Source organism: Carassius carassius, chromosome 11 (assembly GCF_963082965.1).
Source record: "Carassius carassius chromosome 11, fCarCar2.1, whole genome shotgun sequence".
In the NCBI taxonomy this organism is placed as follows: domain Eukaryota; kingdom Metazoa; phylum Chordata; class Actinopteri; order Cypriniformes; family Cyprinidae; genus Carassius; species Carassius carassius.
In genome coordinates this window covers 13,963,437-13,989,408 of record NC_081765.1, presented here as the reverse complement: position 1 = coordinate 13,989,408, position 25,972 = coordinate 13,963,437, and the positions used below count along the sequence as shown (strand labels likewise).

The following is a 25,972-nucleotide window of genomic DNA, read 5'->3' as shown; positions in this document are numbered from 1 at the left end:
TGCAACATCAAAACACTTCCATCTCTTCTCCACATGTCCACTGTTCCGGGTGGCTGTCATTGCACACCAATACATCTAAAATCTTGAATATCTAGTGCTTTTGTTTCACTACATCACCATAGAGCTGAACTATGACTAAAGAAAATGCACAGGGGTGAGAATACAATCTCATTATTTTCTGCGGAAGTGTAATATTTGTGGTCAGGGCTTTGATTAGCTTGCCTTGCTGCTAGCTGTGTGTCTAATAGAGTTGCAGGTGATTGCATCAGCAGCTTAGAGACCTTTAACTATGACAGCTGAACAATGTCTTTATAAACTAACATTTGGAGTTAAACAGGTTTAGATCAGACGTAACGTTACTAGATAACCTTTTGCAGCAGTTTTAACTTTTAGGTGTGTATAATCTTTTCCTAGTTGGGTATCAGTTTACTGACATAAGAGAATAAACTTTCTATCGTGGGGCCGTTTAAATGCCATACAGTTAATAAACCGAGTTAGTGTGGAGGAATTTTATGTAATAAAAGAAAACATTTGATATTTGCAAGCAGTGTATATGATGTACTAGATGCAGGTAGTTACCCGTTTTTAATTATCATAGAAATGTCTATTAATGGCGTAATGAAATGCACCTGAACATTTGCTACTCAAGAAACAATTATTAACATTATGAATGTTGAAAACATTCTCAAAAGAACAGCATATCCAATAATCAAGGTGGAAAATCTCCTGTAAACTAATGAAAGTGAATCGATCAGTAGGTTTGGATCACATAAGAGAGACTAGTGTAATAAAAAAAAAGGTGAAAGTAAGAAAGATTTGTTTTGATCACATAAATGAAGTTGACAATGTAAACTGCAAATACATTGATCTTTTCATTTCATAATTATTAGCAGTTGAATTAATTGTTCATTTATATAATAATGCTATGCTGTGCCTAAAGCAGTGTTATGTGAACTAGACTGTAATGTCTATGGTGTAATATATAAACCACAATTTGTGATAACATCTGCTGTCTGAGGTGGCATGGACTCAGGTGTTAATGCCAAAAAGGAGTCTCATTTCAGAGGAATTGATCTTGACATGACAAACAGTATGTAAATTAGTGCTTATATATATATATATATATATATATATATATATATATATATAAGTAAGCTTGGTTCCTGTCATATTATTATATAGAGGAAATAATCTGGTGTCTATGGGTTTTTTAATTGCCAGTTCTTATATAGAGGAGAGTGGCCAGTGTCATGTAGTTTAATAATACAGCATCTTTAATGTGTTGGTTATTATTTGCAGTCAGATGTGATCATTTGGCCAAATATGGACTGAAGAATTGGTCTGGATAATATATTGAACTGAATTCAAATCACATTATTAGAAGTGAAATATCAAATCAGTCTGTCACTACAGTATGGGAGAATCATATTGCCTGAATGATATTTCATATGTGCTTCTGTAGACAGAGATCACTCTTCCTCTACTGCTAGAACTAGACTGCCTAGAACACAGGAGCACAAATGAGCAAACATTACTGATAAAGTCTAATTGTTTAGTTGTTTTTTGGAAATGTTGAAACAATAGATGAAAGATGCAGCAACTTAAAAGCAAACGGGATGCTGTGCCTATGTGTGTAAGCCGAGCTTGGAATGCTTTTCCCCAGCTTTTTGAAAAATTTCCCGGAAGGAAGTTTAAAAAAGGTAGATGGAAGTTTGACAGAACTTTTTGTTGTGTGGTGTAACTGGTGTCTTCCTGTTTTAGAGCCGGTGAGGAGGAGCAGCAGGCCCAGTCGAAGAAAGGCCTGAAGAAACAGCAGAAGGAAGCAGAGAAAGCTGCAAAGAAGGCAGAGAAGCAGGCAAAGCTGGTGAGTGTGCGCCAAGAGACGCAAACCCTGCCCACTACGGGGCTCATGGCCCACCACTGCCATATATGTTTTGCAATTCTTGTGCAAATTCTTTGGAATTTGTGCATCCGGAAAATATTCACCCAATATTTTAAACAGCCAAAATGAGCATCTAGCTTATTTTGTTTGCTTAATAAAGGAGCTGTGAAGAATTTTTATTTTTTCATTTTATTGTCTGCTGGACATTTGTAAAACATTTTGTCAAATGAATGATTCAGATACAGGAAACATGAGAGGAGCAAATGTATAAAATCATTCTAACTTAAATTGACGCAATGATTTGAATAATTTGCAAAGAATCCAGTACTGCTTTACCTAGAAAAGTCATATTTTCCATGTTAGCACTCTGATGTACTTGCAGACATCAGTAAGTGTTTGAATTTGTATCATTGCAGTTTGGTTGGATTTTAAAAAGAACTTGCAATACTTGCTTTTCTCCAGAATAACCAGCAAGTCTTTAATCTTTATATTAGCTCTTACTAAGGGTATGTTTTTCCCTCTACTGTTGAAGTTTTATTGAATTCAGTTTCTCTGTTTGATTCAGGCTGCTGAGCAGCAGGAAGCTGATGAGGATGTAAGTATTGTTCATTTACTGTTCACTGCGAAATACACATTTCCTGTCTTTTTTTTTTTTTTAGCCGTGTCAAGCGTTAAAGAAATAGTTCACCAAAATGTTTTTAATTATTTAATGTATTTACCTAGTGTTCCAAATACATTATGAATCTATTTTGGAAAAAGTATTATTTTTTATTTTAATTTTTTTACTTTGTGAATTACAATGAATAGGGTCTGGATCTTTTCTGAGTAAGTAAGTAAAAGCCTGTTGCCAATGCAGGAACTTTCCAGAAAATGGAAATCCAGAGGGAACAGAAAACGTAGGCAAAAAAAAAAAAAATTACATTGACATTAGTAGCCCCTCTTGGACTGGGAGGAGCAGTCACACGCAGTCCTACGTCACCAGACTATTTCCCTAATCTCCACCGTACTTTGGTCCACGATGGAAACTCAGGCAGCAACAGGTCTGGGGACAAAAAAAGTTCCTGGGACAAATTGTTGTGATCATTCACTGAATATCTTGATATAATCCTGGCAATGTCTGTCATTGTCAGTCATTCTTTTGAGTTTATCAATGAATTGGTCGATCCAGTTCACAAAACCAGTCTGACGATTTGTTTATGAATTGAACTAATTCAGTTCTTATATTGAGCTCATTGATAATCCATGATCCGTTCACAAGGTTCTCAAATTAACATCTTACTGGAATGGATTATTATCAGTGATAACTTACTGAATTTTTAATGGGTGAACAAATTTAGGTTTCTTTGACTTGCTGTGTATCACTCAAATGGGCTTCTTTTATGATGCTTTTGTGGTGGTTTACATCCTTCTTTAGGCTTGGAGATTTAAGGACCCATTTAGACATTCTCCTTTGGTGTTACACAGAAGAAAGTAATATTTTAAATGACATGAGGGTGAATAAATGATAACACCGTTAATTGTTTTTTTTTTTTTTTGCTGAACTGTTCCTTTAAGTTTCATTGCCACCCCTTCTTCTCCTCTTCTCGTTCCAGGACTTTGCCAATGATAGCTATGGGATCTGTCCTATGGTCCAATCCCAGCAGAAACTGGGTCAGTGTTCTTTTCAGTTTTTAAGTGGAGATATAGGAGGGCATCTCGCTATCACAGGATAAATATAGACAGGTTTCCTATAGCAAAATTTGCTGTAGAATGATAATTAGGAATGTCATTGAGCTTAATAGATAGTCTAATGCTGTCAGGATCTCATTGGTGACCCCTTTAGATCTCCCTAATGTTCCTTCCCTCGCCATCACATGTAATAGTCTAGAATAACACTACGAGATGAATCTCGGATGAGAAATTAGGATGACATTACTCCCAACTGTCCGGCTGCAAGTTCTTAAGCTCTGCTGCTACAGAACAAAGTCGTCTCACAGCATTCCTCTCAGGCAGAGATAGACAAAGCTTTCATGTGGGTGGATTCTGGATCAGCCAAACGCCCTGAGCACCTTTACTGGGGTTGAACGGGGCCACCCATCTTTGCCGCCTCACAATAAAGTCATAATATGAGTCAGAGGAGGCAGGATGACGCTGTATTTGTCAAAATGCAGTAGAATTCACATGATGGTCACCTTTCAAACGGGGCTTGTTATGTTTCATATTTATTAGCCCTCCTCCCAGTGGCTTTGTAATCCGAGTGAATGTCTTTGTAGGGGTCTGTGTTCAAGGGGGGAGGCCTGTCGTCTTTGATATCTTCTCTCTGAGACTTTCTTTCTCTCTCCTGGATTGAGGCAGACAGGGTGTTGGTGCGTGTCCAGGACCTGACACCCGAGAAGACAGAGCAGCAGATCTGGGTGCGCGCCAGAATTCACACCAGCAGAGCTAAAGGTAAACACCTCCTCACTATTACACAAGCTCATCTGCTGTTGGAAGTGTTGCTCAGTTCATTTCAACACATGGAAGCTGCTCTTACCAAAGCTCAAGGGTTTCTTAATTGACATGCAGGCTGTATTATTGCATTAATAAACACTCAAATTACAGTTCCTCTAGTCTAAACATTAGAGAACGCAAGAACTGCTAGAAATGTTTATAGCTTAAAATGCAATTTAAGTTTAAAATGAAAAAAATAAAATCTCTTAATATTTATATTGAAAGGCTTCAATATGAATAACAGACATTATGGTCATTATCATAATTAGGGAATTTTGTGAAACATTGAGGTGAACTATTTCTCTCTGAGGATTTTGCATTAGATTGTTTTTTAAAAACTTTAAACAGGCAAATTTGTACTTCGATCAGGATAAAGCTGCTTAGTTTGGAAGTGACCTTTGCTGCATTTGCCAAAATATGCATGTGAATAAGGTTTATAATATCTATAAGATATAATATAAGATTTTTCCCACTTTTCAGTCCTGCAATTTTCTATACGTGTGGTTAATGGAGGTGATGAGGGCCATGGGTGATATGGGTGCCGTCAACATGTGCCTTATCTGTCTCAAATTTTTATTTGGATGAATTGCAATGCTGTTGAAATTTTATGCAGGTAGTGGACATTTTCACTAGAGAACTGACATTAATAGAAACTATTTGGTTGAATCCTCAGCTTAAATGAAACTTTGTGGCTTCCCCTGTCTGTCCCACACAATCCAAGTCTGAGAGGTTCACACATAGACGACTGGTTTAAAAGTATAGTAATGAATATACCATGTATTATGACTGTATAACTAAAGTTTCCTTCCACAACAACTTCCATGTCAATGATCATTTAACCTCCAGCTTCATTCATTCTGTCAGTGTGCTCTGGGCTGAAGGATGTCCTTCAGCATGAAAACATCCTGTTTTTGCTCTGTGATGAAGGGTTTTTAACTACCACTCAGCTGTCTGTCTGACTGACTCTGAACACTGAGGAGGACTTCAAAGAGTCCGGGTGGTCTCTGATCTTGACCAGATCAGAGTTTATTCAGTCTCAAGGTGTCTGATTAGCAATTTGGTGGTGACAAGTCAAAACTGCACGCATTAGCCGCGTTTCCACTGTCGTGCCAAAAGCGGGCGTGCTAGTGTATGCCAGGGCCAGTCGCGTTTCCACGGTCACTTCTGGTGCTTGGGCCAAAGCGGATTAGCTGGGGCTAGAGGAGTGGTTATGAACAAAGGCAGAGTATCTCTGCATCTGGAGAGCATCAGCATCCGTGCATCATTTCATAAAGCGAACAGCAACAACAACATTAAAATCAAAACTCAACTTTCAGTCAGCAGCGAGTGTTTGAAATACCTTGAGTCGATGTGGATTATAATCACCATACAAGGCAGAAATATTTATAAGCGATGTAAAAGAATATCCACGCTAGTCATTAACATTACCGTAGTAAACATGGTAAATGCAACCACTTGGAATTGGACTTCATCTCTATCACAATCATCTATTTATTTAGTAACAAATTTATCTGTCATAAGTCTCGTCTCGAGAGTTTAGCTCCACAAAGTCTATGTCATAAATATATAATAATGTTTTTTGTTTGGGAGCTTTTAAAAAAATATAGTTGATCATTCTTTCTAAATGTGATGTAGCTATATAGACTATTGTGACTACAAATAAACAGAAACAGACTCGTCTGTGTCTATCGTGTTCGTTTTATCATTGCGGTAGTTCCAGTGACTTATTTCTTATTAGTTTTCTGATAACTTCTCTTTGTTGGTGAAATGATGGGGTTGCGTGACGTTGTTCCTGAGAGATGTGTAGAGGGATAATTTTAGTGAAGCACAGTGGAACTTCTGGCCCAACAGTGGAAAAGCAGCGCTATTTTGGCCTATTTTCGCTATTTTGACCCAAACCACAGTTTGAAGCACTGGTTTGTTAGAGATTTAAATATGTAAATGCCTTTTAATAAAAGTTTAATTTGTATTGATGATTTACTCATACTTTTAGTTCTGGTTTTGTAATCAGGTTAGTTTCTATAAAGATTACATGAAACAGTAATTACAATGCATATTAATTCAATTCAAGAATTCAAGTTTATTTGTATAGCACTTTTTACGATACAAATCATTGCAAAGCAACTTTACAGAAAATTAAGTTTCTACAATATTTAGTAGTAGCTTATCAGTGGTGACTGTCAGTTTATGTGAATATGACAGGAATCTTCCGAAAAATGTATAAAAGACATAGTCTCCAAACAGAAAAAAATTTCTTGTACTGCAGGTCCTTGTACTACAGGTGCGTAGAGCCAATGGCATTGGAATGAACAAGAGGAGTGGCAAGCCGCACACTGATCCACTCAAGACTGGAAGTCTAAAAAAAATATTTTATTTTTCAAATTGCATTGTGCAAAAAGGTGCAAAGTGCATGTGGGTTAAAAACAGAATGGACACCAGCAAACGTTTCAGCGCATGGCTATCTTCAGTGCTCCAAGACATAGTCAACCAGACGATGAACACCATTAAAAGCAATTATTATATGATGCAATCACACTTGTAGCAATATTTGTTAGTTCTGTATGTTCTATATATATATATATATATATATATATATATATATATATATATATATAACTAGTAATATTTTTTTCTTCTACTTCTATTCTATTCTATTACATATTCAATTCGGTAAAATTTTATTACATGTGTTTGAATTGTCTTATATGCTCACCAAGTCTACATTTATTATAGTATAAACAGAGATATTGTGCAATATTACAGTTTAAAATAACTCTTTTCTATTTGTATTTTAATATATTTTGGAATATATTTTAATATCCAGCTGCTGTTACTCCAGTCTTCAGTGTTACATGATCTTTCAGAAATCATTCTAATATACTGGTTCAGTGCTCAAGAAACATTTATATTTTCACTGTTGAAAATGGTTTTGCTGCTTAATGTGTGTTTTTAGGATTCTTTAATGATCAGAAAGATCAGAAAAACAACATTTATTTAATATCGCATTTTTTTGTAACATTATAAATGTTGTTACAGTCACTTTTGATCTGACTAATGCATCCTTGCAGAATTGAGTACTCATTTGTATTAAGTTATATTTGTGGACTCTTTGACTTGGGCAGTAAGTACCTGTTCTGGTTTTAAGGTATGCTTAGAGATGTGTGTTCTGACAGGTTGTTTTTTTCTTTAGGGAAACAGTGCTTCTTGGTCCTTCGTCACCAGCAGTTTACCGTGCAGGCCTTGCTCGCTGTGGGAGATCGTGCGAGCAAGCAGATGGTCAAGTTTGCAGCTAAGTGAGTATAGGCCACGCTTCCTGTCAAACAATGGTGGGAAAAGTGAAGCCATGGCAACTCATGCCATTTTAACGCTTAAGTGGCAATCAATGAAGTTTCACTTTGAACAGAAGCTCTGTTTTTGCAGTCGGATACTGCTTTCCTTCAACACCGTAATGGGTCATTCCCTTTAAAACAACAAGCAGTATATACATCAGAGAGACATGTCTATTTTAAAGTATAGCTTGAGTGAATGTGTTTGGATCAAATAGAGGGTTGTGGAACAATAGGACAAACATTCACTCACAAATACAAAACTGAAACTTTTAAATTCATACCATATTAGGTGCAATTTTTTTTTCTTAGTATAGATTCAGTCTGGATGTATGGAAATGTTTGAACATTTGCATGGTTCATTCTGTTGCTTTCTCGCACAAAATGTTTCGTAAGATAGTAAGCTTTCACAACTGTATGATAGACCAGGCTTGTTCGCTTTGTTTTCAAGTCCACTTCTGTTCTTTTAAGAGGATCAGAGGGTTTGTATCTTGACCGGGTTAACATCCTCTGTTTGCTCATGCAGCATTGAATACTGGTTAAACTCTATTCACATTATGAGTCATGAATTAGAAAGGGTGTTGTAGTCTGGGTAGTTCCTTTCCCTTTCCTTACGCGGTTGATTTGTTTGCCATTGCTTGCAGATGAATGGAATTATTCTTGACTCAAAGGGTCCTGGTTGATATCTGTGCACTTATTTCTTTTCTAACTGAAGGATTTCACTTCAGCAGAAATCTTAAATGAAGCTCACAGATCATCGAATCAGGTTTTGCAGAAAAACTTTCTCTATTTGTCTTACGTAAATGTTGGTGGAGTAACAAAACGGTTAAATTAAGAGCGTTTCAGTTAGAGTATGTGACAGAAATAATCTGGTTGCCACATAATATGCCATTTTTTACTGTATTGTGGCAGCATGTTAAACACACCCAATTTTTTTCTACCAACTACATAATTAATATCAATATAATTGTTTTAGAGTTTCAGAATGATCAAAAATAATGCTATAATTTTAAAGAAATGTACATCTCTGTTAGTGGCATTATTCTATTAGAAGCACATATTCCCTACACACATGATTCATTCAAGGTTTTTTTTTTATTGCTGAAAAATATCATGCAGGTTTACTTTGAATACTTCAAGATGAAGATTAAAACGCATACATTATAGAATAACGTTCTGACTGAAGTTTTGTTAGATGAGCTGTTTTTTATTATTATTTTATTTTTTTATTACTGAATTGAATGTTATATTATATAATCCTTGGCAGAATATATATTTATGTATTTATCATTGTATGTTGGTTTCTTTTATCATATTACAAATGCTGTCATTTTTAAAAGTTATTGACCCATGCATTATAGTAAGTTTTACTATGATTAATGCTTATTTTCAAGTCTTACCATGGTAAAATCGCTGTAACGTTTAGCTTCTTAGTTTGAATATCAGAGGGTAAAAATTAAAACATGTCAAAAAATCATTATAAAATGCATACTCTGAATCTAAAATCGTTTAGATGACCTGTTTTCCAAAAAAAAAAAAATTATATTACAGAAAAAAAATATTTTCTCTAATTATTTATTTAGAATAAATCATTTATTTTGTCATATTGTCATTTTCTAAAAGCAGTAATCAACTCTTGATACGTTATAATAAATTTTACTATGTTTAAGGGTCATTTTCACATCCTTTTTCCATGGTAGAATCACATTCTCATTAAACCTCTCATGGCAAAGAATTTAATATGCCTTTGCATTTATTGAAATTTACCTCAAAGGGATCCAAACCAAGCTTTAAAGCCACTCACTGCTGATTTCCACAGTAAATATATGTTTTTTTTTTACACATTTGTTTTTTACACCACGTCCTGTTCATGCCATATATTCATTCATAATAAGATTATTAAGCAGTGGTTCCTGAACAATGCTCCTGACCCTGATCACAGTTCCTTGCCACCTCAAACCTATACAGAGACGTTCCAGATGCACACCGTGTGCTTTGGGGCACAGCTCCCTCTAGCTGATGGTCAGTGGGTCAGTGGATGTATATTCCTCATCACTGAAGCTTGTTGAAAATCATTGCTGTGTGATAAAGTGCACACTCAGAGGGCAGGTCAAACACGCTCTCTCCCTGTATAATCCTCTCTTTATATCCAGCGCTCCCTTCAGGCCAGTGTTCTTTCAATACACAAGCACTAATGCAGTGCCCATCATGGGCGGCTTAGTGTTCAGAAACCAGACTTAATCAGGATTTATGAAGAGCAGCGTGTGTGTATGAAGATTGTTAGAGAGGGCTGTGTGAGCAGAACTGATCCCAGAGCGATGTGGCCTCTCTCTGAGCAGCAGCTGGCAGGGACTGGCGCATCTCATTCTCTCTTTCTCTCTGGTCTCTCATTACTCCTTTGTAATGACTGGAGCTCAAGGTTGCAATCTCAATTTGTGCCGTCTGTTTGTGAAGCAGACAGTTGGCCATTATCTTAACGTCTGACCTTAGAGAGGCGACAAAGCTCAGTCTTGCCAATCTTATATTGTTTCACTAAAAGGAGTAGGTCATCCAAAATGAAAGATTATGTCACCAGTTACTCGCCCTCATGTCATTTCAAACCCGATTCATTTATTTCTTGACAGATTGTGAACGATAGTTAGAAGTGAATCTGTTTGTCAAGCTTTAAAAAATTAAATCCAAATATCCATCAAATGTTTCTAATTTTTTATTACACTGAAAATTAATTTGGAATAACTAGAGGTTAAGTAAATGACCAGATTTCAATTTTAAGATGAACCTTTCACTCAACTGCTAATATTTTAGCAGCATTTGTGGAGGTGGGAAACCCATGGCCTTTAAAAGGCTTTTTTTATTATTATTTTTTTTACTTTTAAACCTAAAATCCACACTAGAGTGTTTAAGTGTTTCAGCAGAGTGAATTAGGTGTGGTTTGTCTTCACAGCAGCAATCTGTTTGTTTGAATTGTAAAAGCAGAACTACACATACCATGTGATAAAGAGTTGCAAAGAGACTGTTGCCTAACAAAATTATTTCATTAGTTTCCATAAAGTGGTTCTGCAGTTTCTATTTCAAAGGTGCTGCTCTGAAAAAAAAAAAAAACACCTTATTTCTATTCTAAAATGATTCAATTGTTTCGGATCATCATCACAAGACTTTCCACACATCTCACATTTCTGAACATTTTTGTTCAGTTGTTCATTATTGATAAATTATTCTTGGTTACCAATCAGGATATTATAATGATTTCTGAATTGCATTGAAGTTCTAATTGCAGCCTTGGTGCGTGTAAAAAAAACAAACAAACAACAAAAACACTTACCAATCCCAAACTTTTCCCATGTAATCTTTAAAACTCTATTAATACTTTGTGTAATGTTTATACGAGAATTTTAAAATGTACCCTATTTGCAGTGTTTGAATATTCAGGATGTCATGTCAGCTGTCCAAATGCATTTTTTCCCCTCATCCTGCTGTATTTTCCTCTTTACAGCCTCACGAAGGAGAGCATCATTGACGTGGAGGCCGTGGTGAAGAAGGTGGAGCAGAAGATCGAGAGCTGTTCCCAGCAGGATGTGGAGCTCCATGTGGAGAGGGTGGAGATCTGAGATTCATCTCCATTACTTGATTGAGAGAAAACCTCTGAATGTTTTCTGTAGATATTGAAACTTGAAAATGATAACATTTCATGAAATATACGCTATATCTTTTCTCACAAGATAACTAGTGGGATTTGTTTTGGCCTCATGTTCTATAACCAATGATTGTTACCAAGAATCTGTTTGCAGGTACAGTTCACCTGTAGTAACTTGCTGTTAAATTGGTAATTCACTCCAAAATGAATATGTGGCCATCAGTTTCTGACACTCGTGTTGTTTCAGACCTGTATGACTTACTTTCTTATGTGGAACACAGAATGAGGTGTTTAGCAGAAGGTCTTTAGTTCATGCAGTGAAATTGGCTTAGACATTCTGCTAGGTTACTTATTTTATTGAGAACTCTTGTATCCAGTCATAACCTAAACTCTCGTTCCCTTTCTGTGTCCATCTCAGATCTTTGTGATCAGCCAGTCTGAGGCCCGACTTCCCCTTCAGCTGGAAGATGCTGTCAGGCCAGAGGGAGAAGGAGACGAGGTGAGAATCAAAGGGCTGAGAAAGTTAAAATATTGTGGGTGATGAGAAACGAACAGAACACAAATGAAAGCTTAAAGCATTAAACAGATCACTCTGTGTTACAATAATCAAAGTTCAGTTAGACAAGCTGAGTTAAAAGGGGCGTCTCCTCTTCATTTCTGTTCGTTTGGAATGAAATGCAAGCATATGGCACAGTATACACACGGCATAGTATTTTTTGAAGTACAGTTTGCATTAAAGCAGTGGTTCTCATTCCAGTCCTGGAATACCACAGCTGTGCACATATTGTATGTCTCACTTATTTAACGCACCTGATTCAGATCGTCAGTCTCGTTAGGAAGGAGATCCGAAGGGAAAGAACTGAAGGCGTCAGATAAGAGAGACATGCAAAATGTGCAGAGCAGTGGTTCTCAAGGTCTGGAATTGAGAATCACTGCATTAAAGGGATAGTTCACCCGAAAAATGAAAATTGGCATCATTTACTCACCCTCAAGTGGTTCCAAGCATGTTTTTTTCTTCTTCTACTGAACACAAAAGAAGATATTTGGAATAGTGTGTGTATTCAAACTCATGGTGTTCTCCACTGACTTCCACTTTCTGGAAAAATAGAAATAACATACTATGGAAGACAGTGGGAACAAGAAACTTTTCTTCAAAATATCTTTTTAATAGAAGAAAGAAATTCATACAGAGTTAAATCTGTTAAAGCAGCAGCATTCTTGTTGTGCTATACAAATAAAAATGACTATGACCTTAAAAATTAGTAAGCTACATTGTTGAGAGCATTACAAGATGGTGTATAGTATGATATACTGTGTAATGTAGTGTGTATTTCTCATAGCAAGTGCAGAAGGTCATCCAGACATACCATACATACAGAAGATTTGCATACTTTGCACAGTTTGCACACAGCACAGAAATGGCATGTGTCTCTGCCTGTCTTTCTTGACGTCAAACAGCTAATGGTGTTGCAGTGTTTATGTAGTAAGACAAAACCAGCTGCAGTTGCTGTCCAGGTGTTCTCTGCTGGGATTCCACAGTGTCAGTCAGACAGAGCATCTGCCGCCTCATTACGTCTGTGTTTTATCGGCCGGTCTGAGGATGAGCAGCCTGTTGATCAGACTTCAGCTCTGACAGGCTTTATGAAGGAGACATAATTCCTAGTGCTCAGGGGCCTTGGGACCTCAGCAAGAGAAACTCTTTGAATCTAGATTCAGATTTATATCAGAACTGTTGAATAATTACAATTTTAGAATATTATTGTGAAGTCTCTTATCACCAAGGCTGGATTTATATAAAAAAAAGCTATAATGTTAAATATTATTACATTACACACACACACACACACACACACATATATATATATATATATTTGAGAATGCAATTTTTTCCTGTGATGGAAAAGCTAAATTTTCAGCAACCATTACTATAGTCCTCAGTGTCACATGTTCCTTCAGAAATCATTATAATGTGCTGCTTTGTTGTTTTTTTTGCGGAAACCTTTTCTTAAATATTCTTTGAGCAAAAAAAAAAAAAAGTCAGTAATGTTTTACGTTGTATGCTGTTATTTTCCAGCAAAATTGTGTTTATGAATTTAGTTCAAAAGTTTGTGGTCATTATGTTTTTGTTTTATTCTCACTTGTGTTAATTTCTTGAAAAAAAAAGTAATATATTACTGACTCCAAGCATTTGAACAGCAGTGTACAGTGTACTATGTCTGTATAATTTCCAGCTTGTAGCAAGCTTTCATTTTGTAAACGATATTTGTCTGGCAGAAAAAACGAAAGTCTTTATTGTTAAGTCATAATAAAAGAATGATATGATTTTGAACAATCAGATCTATTTGTTAGTCGTCAACAGATTTTCAAAGAAATTCATTTTTGAGTAATCATGACCTTTTCTGTTTTTCTTTCAGGAGGGAAGAGCCACTGTCAATCAGGACACCAGACTGGACAACAGAGTTATCGATCTGAGGGTAAGCCTGTATCCATCTCTCGTTTCTTTTAAGACGAATTGTCCATCTCTCATTTCCTTTAAGACGAATTGCTCCAAGGGGTCAGGATCTGGTTGGTTAGCATTGTCCTGTAAATAGTCACATGACATCAATGTCTCCGGTGATTGGCCTTGGACCAGTCAAGCAACTGCCAGTAGACTGAAGTCAGGTTAGTCGCCATATCAAATTTGGTTCTCAATTCCAGGCCTCATGTACCACCGCTCTGCATATCTTGTATGTATCTCTTAACACTTCAGACATTTGGGGAAGTCGTGGCCTGGTGGTTAGAGAATCGGACTCCCAATCGAAGGGTTGTGGGTTCGAGTCCCAGGCCGGCAGGAATTGTGGGTGGGGGGAGTGCATGTACAGTTCTCTCACCACCCTCAATACCACGACTGAGGTGCCCTTGAGCAAGGCACCGAACCCCCAACTGCTCCCCGGGCGCCGCAGCATAAATGGCTGCCCACTGCTCCGGGTGTGTGTTCACAGTGTGTGTGTGTGTTCACTGCTCTGTGTGTGTGCACTTTGGATGGGTTAAATGCAGAGCACAAATTCTGAGTATGGGTCACCATACTTGGCCGAATGTCACTTCACTTTTTTTTTTTGTTTCATTCGACCTTAACTGCCCTGCAAAGTGGACATCACAGGATATTCCATCATGATTCAAGTTCTAAGGAAGTGTATATGTATAAGTGCGCGAGATGTGTTTTTAAACTGTATTTATTTACAGAGGTATATTATGTGAGACTTCACATTTCTCTAGTAAGTTTCGTGAAGACACTGCAAGCAGTGGCGTAGCACAAATTCCTGAATGAATGTTCCAAGGTGAAGTGAACTTTAATAGATTTGCCGTGCTCAGAGAGTAGGGAGCAATGAACACTGTGTAGGGACCCTGTCAGTCAGAACACAGTTCATGCATGGAGCTCTCTTCTTGTATACTGAAGGTTTTTTTTTTTTTTTTTGCAAAGACGTTTCATCAGCTGAAAAATCCACCAAACGCACTGTACTTCTGTCCTTTACAACAGATTTAATTCCTTGCAAAAATTAAATATGGCACTAAACTGACTAATGTCTGTAAGTATGTTCGACTTCAGCTGCAGCTGAGGAGTTTCAGATGTTCTTATGTAGTGACCGAAACTATATTCAGGGCTCCAAACTGTCACATTTGCAACCATAAATATTAATTGCGAGAGACATTTTTGCTGAGGTTGCCACCGGCACCGCCTATGTATTATCACTTAAAATTAGCATACAGTGCCTTTTTTCACATCTTTTATGTCCGTGCTTAAACTGAGACGATGCGCATCAAAGTTTTAACAGAAAAAAAAAAAGTTTATTTAAACTTTCTCTTTAATACTATTTTTACTATATATATTTTTTACTATGATTCAGTTCCTTCTATAAAATTGCATTTTACGAATTAAGAAAAACAGACTGAAAGTGTGAAAGACATACACTCTTAAAAATAAAGGTTTTTCACAGAACCATTTTTGGTTCCACAAAGAACCATTCAGTTAAAGGTTCTCTTTTTGACCTTTTTATAATCTGAAGAACCTTCTTTCGCCACAATGAACCTTTTGTGAAACGTAAAGGTTCTTCAGATGTTAAAGGTTCTTTATGAAACCATTTAGACAAAAAAGGTTCTTCAATGGCTTCATGAAGCACCTTTATTTTTTTTAAGAGTGTATGACAACATTTACAGGATGCATTGAGTAGGAGCCCAAACTACACTCAGTGGCAAAGTGATGCTTATGGTCCACGATATTGGTACAGATAATGAACATTTCTTTGTGACTGTATATTTCAAGTCGGAAAATACATTTAGTTTCCACTTTAAGCAAACATTTACTCTGTGGCACCTAAAAAAAAACAGTCGGCACCTAAGTTTTTTTCTTACAGGAGCCAATGGCTCCTTACTCGATTTGTTTTTTGTTTGGAGCCCTGTATTCATTTAATACTTTATGTACTACTTAATATAGTGCCTGTATGTACAAGAATAGTTCAACATAAGCATATACCATTTAAATACCAATAAAGTGGGGTCTATATATTTTACCAGTTGTATTTTGATAACATGAAATGTTACATGAACAGATTTGTAAGCATTAGATGACATTTCAGAATAAACAAGAAACATATGTGATCGTTGTCTTTTGTGAATCCAGCCAATTAAACAACTGTGTGGTCATTAGAGCTTATGCAGCCACTACAGAGATACTGCTCAGAATGAGGCAGCTGGCTGCTCTAAAATCACTTTTCCAGTATTTTGTTGGCATGCGTCACAGTGACGTGGCGTTGGCGCCATCTCAATTCAGAAGCAATTTCCCAAATGGCATGCAGTGCTTCAAGTCAGATGCCACTCAGCCTGCACAACACCACATGCTTATGGATAGCTTTCTTCAGTATCTAATGTATAGACCTCCTTGCTTTGTCCTCCCTGACTTCCTGATATTGTGCAGCATGAAAAAAGCGATACGATTCTGAAATAAAGGAGAATCCCAAATGAGTGTATTGTTCAGATTTATGAAGCTGTGATGTGGTTGTGGTACTCAAGCGCTGTGATTGGCCGCCTGTGCTTTGTGAGAGCACCTGTTTCTGAGACAGTGTTTCTGTGTGAACAGACCTGGCCTGCCTTCACACTTTCATTTTAGTGAACAGCAAAACAATTAACAGTTTCCAGCGGTTACAGGCTTATCTTTGCCATAATGGAAGGCCTCCGTGTCATGCAGCCACACATATACACACCTTGTGTTTTTTTCTTTTCACACACCATATGAGATTGAAATCTAGCAGCGCTATAGGACTGCCACAGTGCACCTTGCTTCGAGAAAGCTTCCAGAAAGTGAGTGTAGAAATCTGAGAGTGTGAGGCAGGGGAGACAAACCACAGGACAACAGCTTTTTTCACCTCTTCGGTTCTCACTGCAGCCTTGCGAAAACAAGAGTGACGCATGCAGCTCCTTTCTACACATCCCCAGTGAGAGATGTGTGAAGATGCCAACTGAAACCTGCGTGTTTACACACTCTGCTGATAAAAGCTTTGCATATTACCTGTACAACCACTCCGCTTTACAGACTTATCACTTAATGTCATATATATATGATATTTATTAGCAGGATTATAAGAGGAAGTCCTGTTTATATTATATTTACTGCATGACTTTAAAGTCATAAATTATTGCACAATTGCTGTTATTTAAAAATAGTAATAATAATTTAATTCCTGCAGTGCTCCCATGGCTATGACCCCTGGAAATGGAATTGAATAATACAATTGTTTTTATTTGTCCATGTTTATATGAAGTATACATTTCTGTTGCTTTCAGCTTTATTTTATTAATAGAAGGTTGTTTTTGGTGAATGTAGTCTTTATGTAATGATTTATAATACTCCTTAAATTTATTAGTCGAAAGTTGTAGGAACACATCTCAAATTTGTAAGCCACTAATGATAATATTGACTTTTTGGGGTGGGGGGGCTGTATACCTAGACTTGGAAGTTTTCCAAAAGGAAAGGCAGCAAAATGATACTTCCTTCAAAGATATTTTGTTTTGACTTGAATCTAAAGCAGAATAACTTGTATGTTTTGCAAAGAGGGCAATACCAGAATGCAGTGTGACTGGGAAAACAGTTTTAAAAGTTTGGGGTCAGTAACTTTATTTAGTAAGTGCTTTTATTCAGCAAGGGAGCAATGAATTGATGAAAACTAATGACATTAAAGAAAAAAATGCTGTTCTTTTGAATTTTGGTATAATATTTCCAAGAAGTATCATGGTTACCACAAAAATATTAAGCAGCACAACTGTTTTCAACATTGGTGATCATAAGTATTCTTTCTTGAGCATCAAATCAGCATATTTGAATGTTTTCTGAAGGATCACATGACACTGAAAACTGGTGTAATGATGCTGAAAACTCGGCTTTGTCATCAGAATCATTTCTATTGTAAAATATGTATAAATTTAAAATAAATATATATTAAAATATAAATATTTATTATTGAAATAATTTAAAAAGAAATTGTATTATGTCACAATATTACAATTTTTTACTGTACTGTTGATCAAATAAATGCAGCCCTAAGGAAAAATCTTACCGACCCCAAACTTACTGAGAACTTATTTTCAGTGAAAACTAATAATAGTCATAATAGGTCAATCTAATTAATAATGACCTATTTTACTTTAAATGTATACCTATTTTACTGTTTTATTTTACAGTAAGTACAACTCTTTATCTGTGTCTGCTAGTTATTTTTAGTATTTATTTTAAGTTCAAACCAGACACTTAATTGGGTAGCTATCTTGGTTAACACCCTTTTACAGTAAGTACAACTCTTATCTGCTTGAAGACCAGAAACTCTGTTTGTCAGGACTGCATGTCAATAATAGATTTAAAAGCAGCAATAAAATCTTACAATAATGGCATCATATATGTATCCCCTCTATCTCAAATCATGCAAAAACAGCTGTTTTAGGTAGTTTTGGACGTTTATAATGTGGTTATAAAACTCCAAACATGGATCCAGAGTAGATCTAATTATCTTAAATCTCCACAGAAATCTTAATGTCATTCTATTACAGTTAGTTCTTGTCCTCAAAAGCGAGTCTATCCTAACTGAATCAAATGTAATAAACAAGGTCCTTGAAATATTGAAATAGAAGCTGATTGTTTCTCTTGGATTTATGCGAGCTGTCTAGAAAGAGGAAACGTGGGTCATCAGGGAGTCATCTGATTCATGGGAAATGCAAGCTGAGAAAGTTTTTAGTTTGAGACCAGAGCATTCAGGCGGTTTGATTGTTGCTGAAGATTGATTTTCCAAGTACTCTGTCCCTTTGGTCCTATAAAGAGGGCCTAATTTATTTGTATCTCTGACAGTAATGACCAGAATATATTTTGTTTCCAGAGAGACATTATTATAACATAATAAAAAGAGCTGTTTACATTAAAAACATAAAAAGATGTTTTCTCCGGAACTCTTACAGTGATATTTACAAAACCTTCACCGTGCAAGGTGGTAAACTGCATGAAGAGAGAAGTGCTGACATCAGTCTCTAGCACACCCAAACAAACAGGTTACATAACTTGTTTACTAACCCATGCATCGTCCTTCACAGACCACGACCAGCCAGGCCATCTTCAGGCTGCAGTCAGGCGTATGTCAGCTGTTCAGAGACACGCTTATCAACAAGGGTTTTGTGGAGATCCAGACCCCCAAAATCATCTCTGGTACGGACATCTCTAAGTGCACTTCTTCTCTTTCCTTTTGTTCACATATTAATCAGTGTCAGAAATATCAGAGGAATAGTTCACTAGTTATTTAATTGCATTTCAGCACAACAAAAAAGGAGAATTTTGCCGAATATGTTTTGAAAATGGCCATGTAGTGACTAGATCAAGCAATAAGCAAAAATAATAGCACACAATATGTAGTCCATACGACTTTAGTAGTCCATATGCACTTTATTACAAGCATGTGAGGAACAGATGGAGATGTAGAAGTTATTTTCACAACCACTCGATCTCTGAGTCAGTGAGTTGAATCTTTATTTTGAGCCACTCTGCAATTCGTTTACAGACTGGTTCTCACTGAATTCACTGATTAATCATGATCTGTTTTCATCATGTCTTATCAAAAGTTCATCCACCTCTACATTTTCACTGATGAAATGAAGGCCGGTCTGAATATTCAGTTTTGTTCAGGAATATGCCACATTATGGCAGTTAAATGTATTTTGAATGCCACAATTCAGATACAATGGTTAAGCAAATTAATTAATGTATACAAAAAGTATTATAACAATTGCTTTTATAGTATTAGTAATAGAAAGGCAAACATTATAATACTTTCTTGTTTGCCGTCGACATGAAGCAAAAACCCATTTACCGTATTTTCCGGATTATGTCGCATTTTTTTTCATAGTTTGGCTGGTCCTGCTACTTATAGTCTGGTGCGACTTATTTATCAAAATTAATTTGACATAAACCAAGAGAAAACATTACCGTCTCCAGCCTTGAGAGGGCGCTCTATGCTGCTCAGTGCTCCTGTAGCCTACACTGGAGACATAGAGCGCCCTCTCGCGGCTGTAGACGGTAATGTTTAGTCTTGGTACTAAATAAATGCGACTTATAGTACAGTGTGACTTATATGTTTTCCTCGTCATGACGTATTTTTGGACTGATGCGACTTATACTTAGGTGTGACTTATAGTCTGAAAAATAAGGTATATAATTTAAACAAATCTTTGAATGGCTAATGAACATTTCATTTCACAAACCTTGCTGTGAGATCTTGTGAATTGTGCCGTTTTATCTAGCATGATCGCGTGTTGTCTGTGTGAATTGAATGTTTTAAACTTTAAACTCGCGATTTCAAATTATGCTGCGTTTTATGCATTTGCCCGCGGCCATATTCAGGTCATTTTCACTGTGTGCTGTTTGTAAAATGAGTGTTACCCTGGCTTTATTTATACCCTGGCTTTATTATATAAAAATATGATTCCCAATGCACACAAACTTCCCAGAATACCAAGTGCCCTGTTGGTTACAGTGTTTACTTCCTTTTTAATTATTTTTTTTATTAAATATTTATGTATTTGTGAAAAATACTTTGTCATCTAAAGTATAAATATGTTTATTTTACACATGTATTTTTTAATCCATTGTCAAATGATTTCAAATTTCTTAAATATTAAAAATAATAACAATTATATCGGCTATCGCCCCCCCCTGCTTTCCAAGATATCGGCGCCGGCTGTCAAAAACCAATATCGGTCGACCACTACACTGGAGTATCTGTATTCATGACGGCAGAGACGGAGGAGCACAGGTCTTATCTCCCTCCTCACACAAGAGCCTTCTGAATGATTTCCTGCTCGCACTGTCCAACTTAGTTTATTGTTCCTTCTCTGCACCTTCAGTCTCTAAAAATTTCAATTTCAAGGATTGATACTTTTTCATTTTCTGAGGTAAAAAAAAAAGAGGCAGCGACACTGTCAAAACACTGGCTGAAGAAAAAGTGGTGTTTATTAAGGAGATATGTCTCCAGTCACTGATAGGATGCCATGTTAGCACTCTTGAGATGGTGGCTACACCAAGAGCTATCAGATCTACTGGGATTCATGAGCACAGCGGCCTTTGCTAAGAACTCACGGCCTGCTCCTGTTGACTCGACTCAAAACTGTGCAGCTTCATTGATTTGTCAGCTCTTTCTATTCATCCAAATATACTGGAAAAAATATATATCCAATTTTCCACAGATATATTAAGGAGCACAACTGATTTCAACATTAATAATAGGTAATACTTAGAATGATTTCTGAAAGATCATGCAAGACTGAAGTAATCACAGGAATAAATTACATTTCAAAATGTATTCACACTGGAGACTTCTTTCAAAAATATTTACAAAATATTGATTCAAAAGCTTGATAGTATAAATCATTATTAATTTCAAAACATTTAAAAAATAAGTTGCATTGTGAGGTGTAAGGTCACAGTTACATTTTTATTTATTTAGTTTTACCTTGAGGCAGAAAGGAGCTTCCGTTTTAGTGGTATCATGAATTTTATTGGATTAATGAAAGAATAATGACTTGAAATGACTGGAGGAAATTATTTATTCATTTATATATATATAAAAAAAAGAATTTCTTAAAAAAATCTATTAAAAAACAAATTGTATTCCATTTAATTAATGTATTTGTTATCTGTGTTCCTACTTTTATATGCCTAATACTTGAACTTTTTTATTGAATGATTCATTGCTTGTTGATCAGGGTGCTGTCCTTAGAGGCGATAGAAGTCAAGCGCCAAAATAACGTAGCTCAACTACTTCACCAACACTTAAATATGCTCCTTTTTTAGTCCACCAATGATTTTAAAGATGAGGTATTTCGTCAGTAAAGGTCTTGGTGGAGCTACAACACTTTCCCTCAGCAAAACCCCCCGTTGTGTTTATGTGGTTTTCGCTGTTAAGGAAAACAGTTACATTCATTTCCTCTGTAGACCGATCAGCCAATCAGAAAATGGCTTTGTGACGCATTTCAAATTTAAACTTTGCCGCCTTTGGTGTGATCTACCACCCGCAACAGATCAACACTGTGTTCTTTCAGTAAAACCGCATGACATCCGGTGCCCACACCCAACTATACGCTCCCTGTAGAACATCACGTTCTCATAATGACCATATTTACCATGAGAATTATTAGCATTTCTCTGTCCCACTCATTTATGTTCAAAACAATACCCATGATCACAGTGCATATGTCTTTGTGTGTTTTTCACAGCTGCCAGTGAGGGTGGGGCAAATGTCTTCACTGTCTCCTACTTTAAAACCAGTGCGTACCTGGCCCAGTCTCCTCAGCTCTACAAGCAGATGTGCATTTGTGCTGACTTTGACAAAGTCTTCTGTGTCGGACCAGGTAAAGCATGAAAATACACCCTCCTGTCACTTTTTTCCCCCCTCTTCTATATGCTGTTCCCATCCTCAGGCCATCCCTAAGGTGGACAGAAAGAAATCTGAATAACTGTCCAACACCCAGAGAGAATCATATACTCTAGACTGTGGCCTAAAAAGCATCTGGTCACTGTATTTATATGTCTGTCTGTAGAGAGGTCACCTTCACCAGTATATACTCTCTGCCAGTACGCAGATCAGGACATACTGCAGGATAAATAGACGGATTGCACTCTTGGTGCTTTTGTGGGCACAGAAATCCCCACACTGAATAGAGCGAGAATATCAAACACTTTCAGCAGAGCCATGGGACAGAAGTCTTCAGAAAAATACAGCTCATCGGGGACCTCCGCTGATGGAAAGTCACGTTGTAGAAACAGTTTTTTTTTTACGGAAAATGTTCAAAACAAGTGCATTGGTCTGATTCTGGGGAAGATGTAATTAATGATCTCACTCACTTGATGACATTGAAATTTGATCATAGCAGCGTTTTAGAAATTTAGCTGTGAAAGTGAAACTTTTTCTTATATTTAGATTTATTTTATTTCAGCTTAATTTAAATTCTCAAAAACATATTTTTAGATTTAGTTAACTAGAATAACATTGTAACAAAGCAATTTATATTTTGAAAATGGCAATTTCTGTAATTTACATCATGATGGGAATTTTTTGGTTTATATAGTAATGCATTTAAAATGATTCGCCCAGTGATTTAATTTAAATATTGAGGCTAAATGTAAATCTCACAGTAAATTATGCAAATGTTTCTCCTAGTGTTCAGAGCTGAGGACTCCAACACTCATCGCCATCTGACCGAATTTGTGGGTCTGGATATTGAAATGGCTTTCAATTACCATTACCATGAGGTCATTGACTCCATTACTGACACCATGGTTCAGATCTTTAAGGGACTCCGTGACCGGTAAGGGACGTGACTTCTTCAACTTCCCTTGAAATTTGCAAAACATTTTAGTGAAGTTCTATTTCCTTTTAATAAGAAGCAAAACACATGAGTGACAAGTGACAGGAATTTCACTTGAAATTCAAAAAAAAAAAAAAAAAAAGTCATGTGGATTATAATAACAAGGATATACAATGCCATCTAGTGCTCAGGATAATACTACAAGTCTTATACTTGATACCTGAAGTCTTTTACTATGTCATTGTGTGGCAAATGTTACTTTCAGATGGAAATCCAACCCAGCAGTCTCTTGATGTGGAATTCATAAACATTCACAATCAACCTGACCAGCATTGAGAAATATAACATTTGCCTACTAATGTGGAAGATGAAACTGAGATGTTTTAATAGAAGCCTTGAGAATCACTATAGAAACTTTATTTGAAGCCTTTAATTGTGGGCCCACATTTCATGCAAATCTCCGTTCTACCTACTTATTCTCTCTCATCGTGTGTCTGTGATGTGGATGCACTCCAGGTTCCAGACAGAGATCCAGACGGTGAATAAGCAGTACCCCAGTGAGCCGTTCAAGTTCCTGGAGCCCACGCTCAGACTGGAGTATAAGGAGGCGGTGGCCATGCTCAAGGCTGCTGGGGTGGAAATGGGCGATGAAGAAGATTTGAGGTTAGTCTGGCTTTCTCTGGTAGAATGTCCCACATTGCGCACACACAGGGAATCTGTAACGTGTTATATAACAGATCTGTAATCTTATTTATTTAATTTTTTTCAGTACACCTAATGAAAAGCTTCTTGGTCGACTTGTGAAGGAAAAGGTGAAAAGATATCTTTTAAACACCATAAATAGTATCATATAATATATGGTCAGTAAATGTTTTTTTTTTTTTTCATGTTTTTGAAAGAAGTCTCTTATGTTCAAAATATCACAGTGTCACAATATCCTTCAGAGACCAATGTAATATGCTGATTTGCTGCTCAAGAAACATTTAATATTTGCAATGCTGAAAATAGTTGTACTGCTTAATACTTTTGTGGGAATTCTGACACATTTTTAAGGATGGAATGTTCAAAAGAACATTTATTTGAAATACATTTTTAACATTATAGATGTTACAAAATTATAAAATGTCATGCATTTTGTTAAAAAAAAAATTAATTAATAAAAAATCTTACTGAACCCCATTTTAAGACTCTTCTTGAAATAAAAGAACAGACTTACTTTAATGTCCATCTTCAGACCACCCAGATAATTATAGAAACTACCAATAATGGGTCATCTGAAGACTGTTTATGACACCTTTGTTTACTTTGTTTGCTTGTTGCTCCAGAAATCTTGAAACCAGGACAAAATATGTTTATAAATGAGTGGAATGTGGTGCGTGTAAATTTAACACACCTTTGTGTTTATTTCAGTATGACACTGACTTCTATGTGCTGGACAAATATCCCTTGGCGGTAAGGCCGTTCTACACCATGCCTGACCCTAACAACCCAGTAAGTATTTTAAAGCCTAATAGATCTAAATCCATCTCTTTTTATGTCGAGGTTAGTGGTTCATAACAAACCCCCACATGCTATTCCTTCAGAAATACTCAAACTCCTATGACATGTTCATGAGAGGAGAGGAGATCCTGTCTGGAGCTCAGAGAGTCCACGATGCCCAACTGCTGACAGAAAGAGCAATGCACCACAGCATCGGTAACTATAGCAATGGAACAGCTGTGTTAGTTGTTATCAGTTGCTAAGCTAAAAACATGATGCTATAACAAACAAAAAGAACATACAGAACATCTACATGTGGAGTGACAGTAATGCATTTGAATTTGAACACACTATACTTTATCTTTAAAGGCTGTTTTGTAGTAGATGATACATTTTGTTCTCTGTGTTACAGACTTGGAGAAGATCAAGGCTTACATTGACTCGTTCCGCTATGGCGCTCCTCCTCATGCCGGCGGTGGCATAGGTAACATATTTTTACTGACTAATTGTTGTTCAAATGTTTGGGGTCATTTAAGATTTGTTTGTTTTTTTTGAAAGAAGTTAATACTTTTATTCAGCAAGGATGTACTAAAGGGACAGCAAAGACATGAATAATGTAACAAAAGATCGCTATGTCGAATAAATATTGTACTTTTGAACTTTCTAGTCATTAAAATATTAAGTGGCAAAATGTTTATTGAGCTGCTAATCATCATATTAGACTGATTTCTGAAGAATCATGTGAATCATGATGATAAATGTCTGCCATTTCTTAGGTCTGGAGAGAGTGACCATGCTTTATCTCGGCCTACATAATGTACGTCAGACATCCATGTTCCCCCGTGACCCCAAACGCCTGACCCCGTAAAGATTAAAGCAGCCAGTCGGCTTCTTGCCTCTCACCCCGTCTGAAGCAGTAGAACCGCCAGCCAGCCATCAGGGATCTGGACGTGCCAGGATGCAGAAGTGCCATCATGATTAACCGACACAAATAAGCCTCTTTTATAATACTTATTACCAGGATGTTAGATAAAACTAATGTACTTTGAAGGGAATCAATGTTAACTGTTAAATAATACAGGTGATATTGTGACATTATTATAATCACACTGTACATGTAGGTTTTTTTCTACTGATGATTTTCCTTTTGTTTTTGGAGAATCCTAACAAATAGTTAAAAAAATACATGCGCAATAAATGAACTAAATGATACGTTTTGGAGTATTTTTCTTCTGAAAGTTTGTAAATGATTGTTAACGTTTTACACTTATTCTTGACTGAGTAATTATTTGCACAGCAGTGAATATTTCA

The 25,972-nt window shown here is 36.4% G+C and overlaps 1 protein-coding gene across 1 annotated transcript; it reads left to right on the top strand.

Annotated features, from left to right (window-relative positions):
• Nucleotides 1–25,873, top strand: LOC132152805 (aspartate--tRNA ligase, cytoplasmic-like). The gene is made up of 18 exons (XM_059561704.1): nucleotides 1–154; nucleotides 1,762–1,864; nucleotides 2,448–2,477; nucleotides 3,475–3,532; nucleotides 4,217–4,309; nucleotides 7,542–7,644; nucleotides 11,171–11,273; nucleotides 11,730–11,810; nucleotides 13,726–13,785; nucleotides 18,920–19,031; nucleotides 22,091–22,225; nucleotides 23,035–23,182; nucleotides 23,699–23,845; nucleotides 23,952–23,994; nucleotides 24,593–24,673; nucleotides 24,766–24,877; nucleotides 25,074–25,145; nucleotides 25,438–25,873. The coding sequence occupies exons 1-18, from the start codon at nucleotides 132–134 to the stop codon at nucleotides 25,527–25,529; spliced, it is 1,596 nt and encodes a 531-aa protein (XP_059417687.1). The 5' UTR covers nucleotides 1–131; the 3' UTR covers nucleotides 25,530–25,873.
• Nucleotides 25,874–25,972: the final 99 nt, after the last annotated feature.